General features: G+C 37.7%; 1 protein-coding gene across 1 annotated transcript; it reads left to right on the top strand.

Moving 5' to 3' along the window:
• Positions 1–820: 820 nt before the first annotated feature.
• On the top strand, positions 821–13,388 carry LOC118241452 (choline transporter-like protein 4). The gene is made up of 22 exons (XM_081722304.1): positions 821–830; positions 1,874–1,922; positions 2,165–2,238; positions 2,356–2,434; positions 2,928–3,027; positions 3,326–3,457; positions 3,676–3,736; positions 3,928–4,039; positions 4,133–4,216; positions 5,039–5,151; positions 5,411–5,533; positions 5,696–5,795; positions 6,096–6,188; positions 6,392–6,494; positions 6,773–7,032; positions 7,188–7,282; positions 7,369–7,472; positions 7,740–7,813; positions 8,072–8,142; positions 8,258–8,352; positions 12,855–12,939; positions 13,229–13,388. Exons 1-22 carry the CDS (start codon positions 821–823, stop codon positions 13,312–13,314), a joined length of 2,103 nt encoding a protein of 700 aa, XP_081578430.1. The 3' UTR covers positions 13,315–13,388.

Below are 13,388 nucleotides of genomic sequence, written 5' to 3'. Positions count from 1 at the left end.
CTTTGTCTTTCTCTACAAATATACTAGAGCTGAGGAAGTAAAATTTGTGTAGTGCATGTGCCTTATCTTCAGTCAAAGGCTAAAATAACCTCTCATCTGTTGGAATGAAAGAAGAAATTTAAGTTAATTTCAGAAAGCATTACGTTCTTTGTTGTCATGCTTAAAAACAAACCTTTGACAACAATTATATATATATATATATATATATATATATATATATATATATATATATATATATATATATATATATATAATTTATTTATTTATATATATATATATATATATATATATATATATATATATATATATATGTGTGTGTGTGTGTGTGTGTGTGTGTGTGTGTGTGTGTGCGTGTGTGTGATTTGTTTTCCCACTGTACTTTACTGTATTATTTTTACTGTGCTAAGTGTATCAGAAATCAATTTCATTAATTTTTCACAGAAGCAGTATATATAGTAGCTATCTTAATCCACTGTTGTTTCGTTAGCAACATTGTAAAATCATATAAATTTAGCCATCGATATCTTTTATTTTTGTATTCTTCTTCATCAAAGGAATCAAACCCTCAGGCTCTAAAGCTCCGTTACCTTCGCCGCTATTTTCCAAAACTGCTGCAACTTCAGCAGCTGTAAACTTGTTTTACAACATTTTTGGAAATGTATCCGACGTGAAGGGAACGCCGTAATGATTTCATGATTGTTTATTGTTTAGTTTCACACAGATTGACACACAAATTCATCAATAACACACGTAGAAATGGATCAGCTCTGAGTGACAGACGAACAGACGAATCACACGGCGATCGTCCTGTGATTCGACGATGAATGACGGTAAAATGTACTAAAAGTGTTACTCGATTGGGGGCGGGAGAGTCTTCTTTTAAGCGCAGACTGACTGCAGACTTTTATTTATCTCAAATAAACAATCAATCAGGGTCCATGTCCTTCCTGATAAAAATTGGAGTTGGGAGCATTCATTTATTCTGGCATACATTACAGACTTTAAAGTTTTTTTCAGAATTGTCAAAAAATTATTTGTCAGTCGCATAGACGTAGTTTTGGGAGGGGACGGGGTGCGTGTCATTTAGCCTCAGGTTATATCTTGGTGACAAGCCTAAGGTTACATTATTATGTAAAGATTATTTTATTATTTGTTTAGCTTTTTTTAGTACGTTAAAAGCACAGTAACCTTGGACAGTTTAAGCGTATAGGCCTAAATATCCGACGCATGACATAGCAAGCAGAGTGTGAGCATCGCACAGCATGGAAGGCAGGTGCTCGCGACCAAGATGCCTTTGTTGATGAGCTGAGAATGAGAACGTGCTGTGACTTCACACGTCACAATGTGTCCATAACCTGGAATGTGTGCGTCATAAGAACAGAGTATCATATGTAAGAATATTTTTTACTGTAACATTACACATTGCGGACTCTGTGTGATCGAAAGTGCAAGGAGGAAGAGTACGATGGTCAGGAAACCGCATTATAATGGTGAGGTGTTTTTTTTTTGTTTGTTTGTTTGTTTTTTCAGATATATCCATCCATATGCCAAAGATTTTATGAGAAACCCATACGCCATATGCAATGGTTAACAAATAAACATTGTACAAAACTATCATGTACATTTCATGTTAAAATTATAATAGCTCTTACATACTTGCTAGGTCTATTTCATATTAAAAACATTCATGTAGTGTACGATCTGTAACTATGTATCAGATCAAAAGCATATGTGTACAGAAGGTGTCATAAAAATATGTAACTGTATATAAAATGTGTTAGACAAAATATAGAGTACCAGTCAAAAGTTCAGACACACCTGACTGAATGTATGTTTTTCATAGGTTTAAACTCATTATATTCTATGTTCTCAGGGGAACCTTTCCCATATGAGCCTTTTTTCAGGGGACCAGTTAGCAAGAGGTGAGTCCTTAAATCTCTCAATGTTCCTCCCATTTACTCCTTCATATCAGTTGACTTTAGTAAACTATTTAAAGCACACACATCATGGATCACAGAATGTCTGTTATTAGCTCTATACAAGAAATATATGAAGGCCATAGATCTACTAAAACTTATTTGAAAGTCATTTGACTTAGCTAAATAACTTTATTACATAATTGAAATGATACAAGTGTGTAGCAATACTTCTTGTTTTTCTTCAGGAGTTGTACAGACATTATCTGCTGTATGGCTTTTGTGGCTGCCATTGTCAGCTATATGCTTATTGGCATCCTGGGTAAGAAACATTTCCAACTACACTTTCATGGAAAAATGATTATTCTGGGCTTATAAGAAAGGTCTTTTACACATGTATGGCTTGTGAGATATCCTTCTAACAGAGGTTGTAACACAGCTTTGTTGTATGGAGACCCTCGTCATGTCCTGTTGCCCCGGAATTCCACTGGGATGTTCTGTGGATCTGGAGTCAATTTGTAAGTCCCTCACATACTGGATTAGTATTTATGTCTTCACAGGAATACCAAAACAGCACACTCAGTATGTAAGGAACACTGTCAATATTCTCTCAAATGAGTAGAACTAGCATTACAGTGGAGCTGTGCAGGTTCAAATCATGTGGATACATTAAAGAGCAACAGTGCAAGATGGGTTAGATTTTAGGTTAAATATTTTCATGATTGGCAATTCACAGCAACAAGTGGACCCAATCAAATCACACATGTTTAATGATTGCCTCTAAAACAAAGGGTCCAAACTCAGGTCTAGGAGTGTCACAACACTACGGAGTTTATTGTTTACCCCAATCAAACTCACCCTAGAAGAAAGAACATTTAGGGGAGTAATGGTGTGACTACACCACTGAAGCCTGATACACATGCTCAAAAAACTGAATAAAAATTGTTTCTTTAATTGGCTAATATTCATGTGTCAAGCTGCATTTGTTTCCAGCATCCTCTTGTGTTTCAGTGACAAACCAAATGTCCTCTACTTTGACGTTCTGAAGTGTGCCAGAGCAACCACAGAAATGGATGCCACTCTAGAGGGTCTCCAGTGTCCAACCACTCAAGTGAGATTTCCACAAAGATTTCCTGTTGAAATTGTACAGAGGCTGAACACGTTTGAATGTAGCCTATTAGAAATCTGCACATGAGACTCATTTATTACAAAACAGTTTATTATGTAGTATGTGAATGCAAGTTTGTAAGTCTGGGGGCTTGGGTATCTTTTTGTTGCTTGGCTTAGGAGCCTTTTTCTGTATCATGCAATGAACAATGAAGTGTAGATATAAATATGAAAAGCAACACTGTGTTTAGCTGCTCAAATAAGATCTCCTTCACTCTGTGTGTTTGTGCATTGGCTTGCAGGTCTGTGTTAAAAAATGCCCTTCGGAGTTCTGGAAGTTGCCCCCAGAGGCGTATGCCCCAGATGCCCTACCTAAAGACTTCTTTCAGCAGCAGTATTGTGATCCTAGACTTGACCTTGCCCAAACCACAATGGTAAAACCTCACACTGCAAATGAGCAATGTAACCAACTTTATCGCTGGCAAATAAATCCTCACCACCCCCTTGACAGAACAGAATCTGTCATATCAGAAGTCTTTGCAATATGCAACCCTTTGTTCCAAGTAGATGGAATTAATTCATTGGTTAAGCCAATCACACATACATAGGATTCAGTATGTTAATGAGATTTTCACATGCATTTCTACTACAGAGTGTTCAAGACATCCTCAATCAAGAGCTTTGTCCGTATTTCTACACCCCAAGTAAACCAGGTACAGACAGCAGGATTACCTTTACAACTACCTGTCTATTTGTCCATCCTGTTTTGTAACAGTTTGACTATGCTATGCACTAAAACATAACCAAACCACCAGGACTGTGCATTTACCGCCATCATAAGTCAGTAGGTTTCATTTTTAAAGTCATATTATTTTTCTGTTTCTCTGTGTCTCTCTCCCCTCAGCACTAGGGAAATGCCTGCCTAGCTTTGAACTACAGGACGTTCCTCCAGACTTCTCTCTCCCTGGATTCGCTTCCGTAGATGAAACAGTCAAGCACATAAAGAGTGCTATGGAGTAATCCTTCACACACACTCACACACACATATGCATGGATGGTTGGTGTTGATCTATAAGCTGCTTTTGCTGACCAGTATTTTTTGCTTGCAGCTCTCTTGTTTCAGGATTCAACTTTAAGTCAGTGGGGTTACGGATTTTTGAGGATTTTGCTACATCATGGTATTGGATATTAATGTAAGTTAGTTTTATACAAGATTGTATTACACCCAGACATTGTATAGTGTGTGTGTGTGTGTGTGTGTCTCTGTGTGTGTGTGTGTGTGTGTGTGTGTGTGTGTGTGTGTGTGTGTGTGTGTGTGTATATATATATATATACAGAAAGATTTCAGTTGATTTTCCTTCATCAATCTGCATAGAATACAATACTATATGCAATACAATACTACATATAATACTGGCCAGCGAGATCTAGGGAGACTGTTTGTGGTTTCAAACTTCTTCTATTGGAGAATGATGGAAGCTACTGTGATCTTGGGCAGTTTCCAAGCTGCAGAATATTTCTTGTAACCTTCCCCTGATCTGTGTCTTGACACAATTCTTGACACAATTCTCTGAACTTCATGACTTGGCTTTCACTCAGACACTATGAACTGTGAGTCCATAAACAGACAGATTTCTGCCTTCCCTGATTATGTTCAGTCAATTCAGTGAAGCACAGGTGAACCCTAATGAAGTTTAAAAAAAATTACAGGGACCATTGATAGAAGTAGGATTCAACAGAGCTCAATAAAAAGTGTCTTAACAACAGACCTCAATATGTATGTTAATGCAGTATTTCAGACTTTTATTTTAAATAAATGTACAAAACATTATAAAAACCAATGTTTGTTTTCTTGTTGAGGAGTATTTTATCTAGATTGATGAGGAAAAATAGTTAAATCAATTTTAAGATGAGTAATACACAACAAATTTGAAACTTTCTGTATGCATTTTAAGTAAATATTTTTCTCTCTCTCTCTCTCTCTCTCTCTCTCTCTCTCTCTCTCTCTCTCTCAGAGGTCTGGTGGTTGCTATGGTTGTTAGCCTCATGTTCCTCCTGCTTATGAGATATCTGATGTTCGTGCTACTGTTGGCTCTCATCGTGGGAGTGCTCGTAGCTGCAGCGTATGGTAAGCCTGTACAATACATGTTTTAACATACCTGCCATTAGCGACCAGCTCACTGGGTAATAATTAAGCCCTTCATGAATGGTCTCCTGCTGCACTGAAACAAGGAAAATACCAAATTACTGTGGATGGTTCTATGACTGGCACTGATTTGCTGCCCTATAGTGTATGAACTCTGCATGGGACCCTTAATTTTAAAGACAAATTGCAGGGGGTTAGATTAGTGAATGAGGATGTAAGCTGTCTACTCTGTCTTTCTCAGGTATCTACTACTGTTACCGGGAATATAACCACTACAGACACTCCAAACTCACCCTCGGTGACATTACTTATAATTCAGAATTCTCTGTCTACCTTCAAGTGAAAGAGACGTGGCTGTTCTTCTGTAAGGGCTATCAGATTTTCTCACAAGACATGTATTGACAGTATATAAAGTAGAAACAAACATGTTGTAAAGAAAGGAATTTTTCTAAGAATGGATGCATGGCTTTGGTTTATACTGTTGCTGTATGTGAATGATTTTTGTGTGTTTGTGTTTATGTGGCAGTGGTGAGCCTGTGTCTTTTGGAATTCGTAATTTTACTCTTCCTGACACATCGGGGGAGGAGAATATCTGTTGCATTGGCACTGATCAAAGAGTCCAACAGGTAGAGCTTTTTAGGCCTTCAGACACATAGGCGGTAGTAAATATATCCATTGCCAGCATTTCTTTAAACAAATGTCAGCCATCTGCTATGTCCTTCTTGTTTTTGTTGTTGTTGCTGTTGTTTATAAACAGAAAATCACCTTGGATACAAGAAACCCATTAACATTTTTCTTTAAATCAGTGCACTCGGCATTCCTACATTATTACTCATATAAAGCCACTTCGCGGGGGCAGCCTGTATAAAGGCTCTCTTGTGCTCTTAAGGCTACATGAGGCCTTTTGTGCTCTGTGCTGTGTGTAGGGCGGTGAGTTGTGTGACGACCACACTGGCTTACCCCTTGGTGACGTTCCTGCTGGTGGTGATAAGCATGGCCTACTGGGGAATCACTAGCCTGTATCCTCTGCCACTTCCTCTTCTCACCTACCTTCACTTCCTGCTAACAAAGCAAGGCAGTAACTGTATATCTGTCCTCGCCACTGAATTAGTGCTGTAGCTTGGATTGTATTGGTAGTTTGTTGTTGAAAATGTGCTTGTGTCAGTATTTTGTGTGTAGAGTGTGTGTGTTAGGCTGTGTCCTTGACCATTACTGCCCTCAGGTATTTGGCCACATCAGGTGCTCCTGTATACCATGTCGCTGCTCTCAACTCCTCCATAGCCAACTGTAGTTCTATCACAGGCTCAGAGATTTGCATTCCCAAGGTCAGTCGCCTACATACACCCACACACTATAAACCCAAACTGTAATATTGTTCCCTTTCAAATATATAGTATAACATTCACATTTTGCTATTTGCAGCTTCATACAGACATAATATGGTGAATGTATATGATATTCATATGATATTCATACTTCACAATGACTTATTTTAGATGCATTCAGATTACTGACATGTTCCAATAGCCTGGTAATGATTCATTTCACATCTCTTTCCTTTTATTTATACTGTTGTTGTTGTCTTCTTCTTGTTTCTTTTCAGGAATTCAGTGCTTCTCTCCATCCTGATTGTCCATCTGTGCGCTGTGTGTTTTTTAAATACGATGACACGGACTTGTTCTCAAGGATCGCACCCTACCTGCAGATCTATAATTTGCTGGCTTTCCTCTGGTGCGTGAACTTCATCATCGCCCTGGGCCAGTGTACACTAGCCGGTACCTTCGCATCCTTCTACTGGGCCTTCAGTAAACCAGCAGACATTCCCCCGTACCCTCTCTTACAAGCCTTCATCCGGACACTAGGGTACATAGCACTCGTGTTTCATCCCTGCTCCGCTCCGATTGCTTTGATATCAGCCACACCCGAAAGTACATTCCCTTGGTTTGGTGACTACTAACCTAGTACAGAGTCCTAACTGCTCCCCACCTCTAAAGTCTACTAAACTGCTTTTTTTCAAGGTGTCATGTCGGCTCTTTAGCATTGGGTGCTGTCATCCTTACCATATTCCAGGTCCCTCGGATGTTACTGGAATATCTTGACCATAGGTTCAGAGGTAACAATATATATAAAACCTTCATGACCTTAGTCCTGCTTTCTCCTGTCTGTAACTGTAATGTGACACAATTGTCTACTCCACAGACTGCCGGAATTTCTGTTGTCAGTTTGTGATGATGTCCCTCAAATGCTGCTTTTGGTTCCTGGATAAATTCCTCAAGTTCTTCCACAGAAACACCTATATCATGGTGTGTCTCATATCCAGCTGCACACAAAAAAATGATCGATGCTGAAATAACTGTTTTTATGTGTCTTCAGTGATCGGTTGTCTAGCGTTAGTATGAGTATTAGATAAAAACTAAATGAAAAACTGTATGGTGTATATTAGTATGATATGGTTTTTTTTTCACTTTGTGGTAATAGCATCAAAGTATGTAATTGTGTCCATATGACTAGTGAAATTTACGGAGTGTACAATCTGACTCAACATGCTGTTTGTGGTTGATAATATACAGATTGCTATACATGGAAACAATTTCCATGTGTCTGGCAAGAATGCTTATATGCTCTTGAGGAGAAATATTAACCGGTAAGTCCTCAGACAGAGGAGATGTTTCGTACATATTATTGAACGTATGGGGTTGTGTGTGAATGTGAATGATTTAATGTTGCTGTTGTGGAACAAATTACTTCCATTTCCTTGTTTTGAAGGCAAAAATATTAACTGGAGGAATTTATCAGTACATACTCATGTGAAAATAATTTGTATACATATTTTTAATATGAGTACCAATTGTTCTAGCTCAAGTTTAACACGCTGTCCTTGACCATGTCCCTCTGTCCACAGGGTGGTGGTGTTGGACTGTGTTACAGACACACTGCTGTTTTCCGGCAAGGTGCTGGTGGTCGGATTAGTGGGTGAGAAATACAGTGTGAAGTCATGTGTATGTTACCCATACTACACTTCATCACATTTAAAAGGTACAACACACTTTAAAAGGTAACTCTGGGGGTTTTCTACATTCCCTGTAAGGTCTGCTGGCTTTCTTCTTCTTCTCTGGGAGAATCAGGCTGCCAGATGACAATTTCCAGATTCAGCTGCTGCATTACTACTGGTTGCCCGTTATCGTATGTATTGCCTCCACTGTCGGATAACCTCAGAACAAACTCAAGTGCTGACACTTGCTTCTGTGTGAGATCAAAACATCAGCATATTCAGTACACTGTATAAATGGGTTTAATGACAGCAACTGTAAAGTCACTTTATAAATAACCAGGATTTACACATTTATTCTGTAGAGCAGTGCCTGTTATAGTACTGACGGCCCAACGTGTATATCTACTACTGCTGTTTTTTTAGACGGTGATGGCAGGAGCTTACTTGATCGCTCAGGGCTTCTTCAGTGTGTACAGCATGTGTGTGGACACCCTTGTTCTCTGCTTCTGTAAGCCACACACACACTCACACACACACACACACACACACACACACACACACACACACACACACACACACACACATACACTCATTCCACCAGTTCATGACACTGGGCACACAGTTGAAAGCTTGCATGGTCCAGTCCCTTTACTTCAGAGAGAGTAGAATTTTAAAAAACATTATTAGCTCACATTTCAGTCTTAAGCTACTATATATTCCAATCAACAGGACTACATTGTTTTCACTTCCACTGTAATGTTTTTGTCTCCTCTAGTGGAGGATCTGGAGCGTAATGAGGGCACCATGCTGAGACCATACTACATGTCCGGGTCTCTGTGGCGAATCCTCAATAAGTCCTAAAGAGCCTTAAAAAAAAGACAGCTTTCGACCACATCCTTTTCCATACTTTTCATAAATAAACCAAACAAGCATTTATGTTAGTCTTTTTTTGTTTGTTGCTGTAAAACTGCTCAGCATTCTGATCGCTACTGTAATGTTCAGAAGACAGCTGACGGGGCCTCTATCAGGACTGATTTGGTTTTGACCAAACAGCAGACACACACTGGATGTTCTGGCAAACACTGAGTAGGAGGACGCTTGTGCCTAAATTTGGGGTATATGAGAAGTTTTAGTTCTTTGCCAACTCCTGATTATGCATAAAAGATCACATTCCATGGTATGCTACGATATTATTTTTTTATTTCAGAGTATAATAGAGAGTATACAAACTAGTAAGAATGACTGAGCTAAATGCAAATGTTCTTACTTTATTAACTGAATACTATTTTATATATGAAATATGTGAACGTTTACAACATATAGAATACATTTATGATGTGATACAACAGTTCATAAAAAAACAATAAGAATATAAAATCCCAGAAATCTGTTTTCCTTTCTTTTTTCACACGTATGAAGTCATAAGCTTATCCACATGGCCCGTTATGACCAATACATGCACTATTCTGAACAGGCTTAGAGTAATTTTGATTTTCACACAATGCAATTTTTACAGAAGACAATGCCTTGAAAAAATGTCCAGTTCAAATGGTTTATACAGACTGGTTCTCAGCACTAAAAATGTACAGTACATCATTCATTACTTTCACTTTAAACCAATATATTTCATTTCTGGTTGGATTTTCTCTCATAAGGATTAATACCAATTAATTAAGACAGGTTTTCAATTAAAGACAAAGGTATAGTTGCCAGTAATAACTGGAACTTTAGAAGGGATCTAGCTCATTTGTATCACTGTAAAATATTTAACACAGATTTAGGACAGCTGGTGGTGTGCATCTATTTGTTAACATTTACACTAGTACATCCACTAAAGCCTACCATAATGATATCAACACCAAATGCAACAAAGTAATTTTGTTTCCAATGCTGAAAATGTTAAATGAGAGTGAAACCAACAGAAAAATAGTTTTTGGCCTAGGCCAAACAAACGAGACATTACAATGGCCAGCCCACCTTTAAAAGATTCATAGTAGAAATGTAAATATATGTTTAATTTATTAATGTAACATAAAACAGCAATGAGAAAAATGCAAAAATACTATGGTGAAGGACATTGTGACAAAACACCTTGTGAATGCTAATATTACAATCCTGTTTGGACAAGTTTGATCCTCAGTCTCTACCAGTGGTTAATTGTATCTTCTTATTCAAAAAAAAAGGAACCTTGTGGTCTGTAATTGATAGTCATTATATATAAAAAACAATTACAATGCTGCAAAAAAAAAACAAATTGTCAGCAATATCAATGGTTATTTTAAATGACAATAAGGTAGAAACTGAATTATAAGAACAAAGCCATATATTCATCTGTTTTGAAAGAATTAAAATAGTTAATATCACTGTGGCTAGTTATACTGTGCACTAAGATATAGTTAGCTTCAGCTTGTGAATTGTATTTATAACTTGTATATGGATGTGAACTTTAATTTCCAGCATGTAACACAATTTTAAAATTTTACTCAGCATAAAGGTGTTTCCCTTCTGATCAGTTCACCTAAAATGAACAGAATCCAAAATAGAGAGCCACGTTTAAGAACCTTGATGTAAATTTCAGATGTAAACAAGGTGTAGCACTAAATAACAAGAGCCGCTTGGTTGTTCCCTTGAACCACTGAAACTGAATTGGGGAATGCTAGGGCTCTGTTCCAGTGTGAAGACCTTTCCAGTGATACTTCATCAATATTTACAAAAAAAAATGTGCTAAAATGTGCTACCTAACCAACTATTGTGCTTTTCTAGATTCTCCATTTACTATCTGGATCACACCACACCTCATTTCAACATCTCTTCACCAGACTTACACACAGAGGTATTCTGCAGAGGTCAGTGAAAGGAACTGGGTTTTGGATTTCTCTGGCCATAACTGACACCAAAACAAAATTAAATACTGATTATGGACAACATACATAAAATGCCACAGTACACAGTATGATTTTGGTCCCACAGTAACTGCCTTTGGTCACTGTTGTTCAAAATATCATTGAAAATCAAAGCAGTGTATATCTGGTAACACTGTAAAGCATTTGAGTAGGACTTTGTGTAGACAGCTTCGAAATCTTGAGATGTACTTCCGACGTAGTTGCTCTCTACATTATTTTTGTTTCTTTCACTGAAACATGTCTTTAACTGAAACGTCAAAAAAAATAATAATAATAATGAAAAAAACTAAACGTATGAAAGAATCAGGTCAGTTAGTGTTGAATTTGCTGTGTCCAAATGTTAGTTTGGCTACAAGGGACTGCACATGAGATTCAATTAGATGATACCACACACTTCAGGATATAGAAATTACTATATTTTGTAATATATTAATTATATTTCCTGATATTTTCCCAAATTAATCATTGTCATTTCTCTGTGTAACATGTCAAAGGCCTGCGCAGACTTTCCATTACATGTTTGAAGCTAAAACATTTTTAAATTACTTAACTACCATACCAATAAGTTACTTGGCATGCTCAGATAAGAATAGCATGTGCTCAGTTACCAAGCATCTTAAGCAAACAGTATACAAGATTTCTGGTGCTAATACATACTGACAGTATGTGACAGCAGGTAAGAGGCACATTTTGGCACTTCAGATTTGGCATTCTAATTTTTTTGCTTGTCCACTGGATTTTTAGATAATGAATATGTCAGGCACTTGTTGGGTCTGGACAGAACTGAGCATTTTTCTTTTATATTTGATGTTTTTCATGAAGAGTGGTTCAAGTGATTTGACATAATGCTAATTCAAGATATCTCTAAATACAGTTTGAGTAGACATAATGCTAATTCAAGACATCTCTAATTACAGTTTGAGTAGACATAATGCTAATTCAAGATATTGTTAATTACAGTTTGAGTAGACGTAATGCTAATTCAAGACATCTCTAATTAGTTTGAGTAGACATAATGCTAATTCAAGACATCTCTAATTATATTTTGACTAGTTATATTTTGACAATTATATTTTGATTTAAAAAATATTAAGTGGAGGAATTTAATAGTACATACTTATGTGAAAATAATTTGTATACATATTTTTTAATATGAGTGCCAAGAAAGGGCTACTTTGATCAGTCATTTTTATGTGTTTCATTGTTCTAGCTCAAGTTTAGCACGCTGTCTTTGACCATGCCCCTCTGTCCACAGGGTGGTGGTGTTGGAATGTGTTACAGACACACTGCTGTTTTTCAGCATGGTGCTGGTGGTCGGATTAGTGGGTGAGAAATACAGTGTGAAGTCATGTGTATGTTACCCATACTACACTTCATCACATTTAAAAGGTACAACACACTTTGAAAGGTAACTCTGGGGGTTTTCTACATTCCCTGTAAGGTCTGCTGGCTTTCTTCTTCTTCTCTGGGAGAATCAGGCTGCCAGATGACAATTTCCAGATTCAGCTGCTGCATTACTACTGGTTGCCCGTTATCGTATGTATTGCCTCCACTGTCGGATAACCTCAGAACAAACTCAAGTGCTGACACTTGCTTCTGTGTGAGATCAAAACATCAGCATATTCAGTACACTGTATAAATGGTTCTTTCTTTAGATATCAAAGGATTTAATGACAGCAATTGTAAAGTCACTTTGTAAATAACCAGGATTTACACATTTATTCTGTAGAGCAGTGCCTGTTATAGTACTGACGGCCCAACGTGTATATCTACTACTGCTGTTTTTTTAGACGGTTATGGCGGGAGCTTACTTGATCGCTCAGGGCTTCTTCAGTGTGTACAGCATGTGTGTGGACAGCCTTTTTCTCTGCTTCTGTAAGCTACACACACACACACACACACACACACACACACACACACACACACACACACATACACAAACACACACACACACACACACACAAACACACACACACTCATTCCACCAGTTCATGACACTGGGCACACACAGTTGAAAGCTTGCATGGTCCAGTCCCTTTACTGCAGAGAGAGTAGAATTAAAAAAAACATTATTAGCTCACACTTCAGTCTTAAGCTACTATATATTCCAATCAACAGGACTACATTGTTTTCACTTCCTCTGTAATGTTTTTGTCTCCTCTAGTGGAGGATCTGGAGCGTAATGAGGGCACCATGCTGAGACCATACTACATGTCCGGGTCTCTGTGGCGAATCCTCAATAAGTCCTAAAGAGCCTTAAAAAAAGACAGCTTTCGACCACATCCTTTTCCACACTTTTCATAAATAAACCAAACAAGCATTTA

The sequence above is a fragment of the Electrophorus electricus genome, chromosome 1 (assembly GCF_041902795.1).
Source record: "Electrophorus electricus isolate QZ-2024a chromosome 1, ASM4190279v1, whole genome shotgun sequence".
Classification (NCBI taxonomy): domain Eukaryota; kingdom Metazoa; phylum Chordata; class Actinopteri; order Gymnotiformes; family Gymnotidae; genus Electrophorus; species Electrophorus electricus.
Note: the sequence above shows the minus strand (reverse complement) of the source record. Positions and strands in the feature narration are given on the sequence as shown.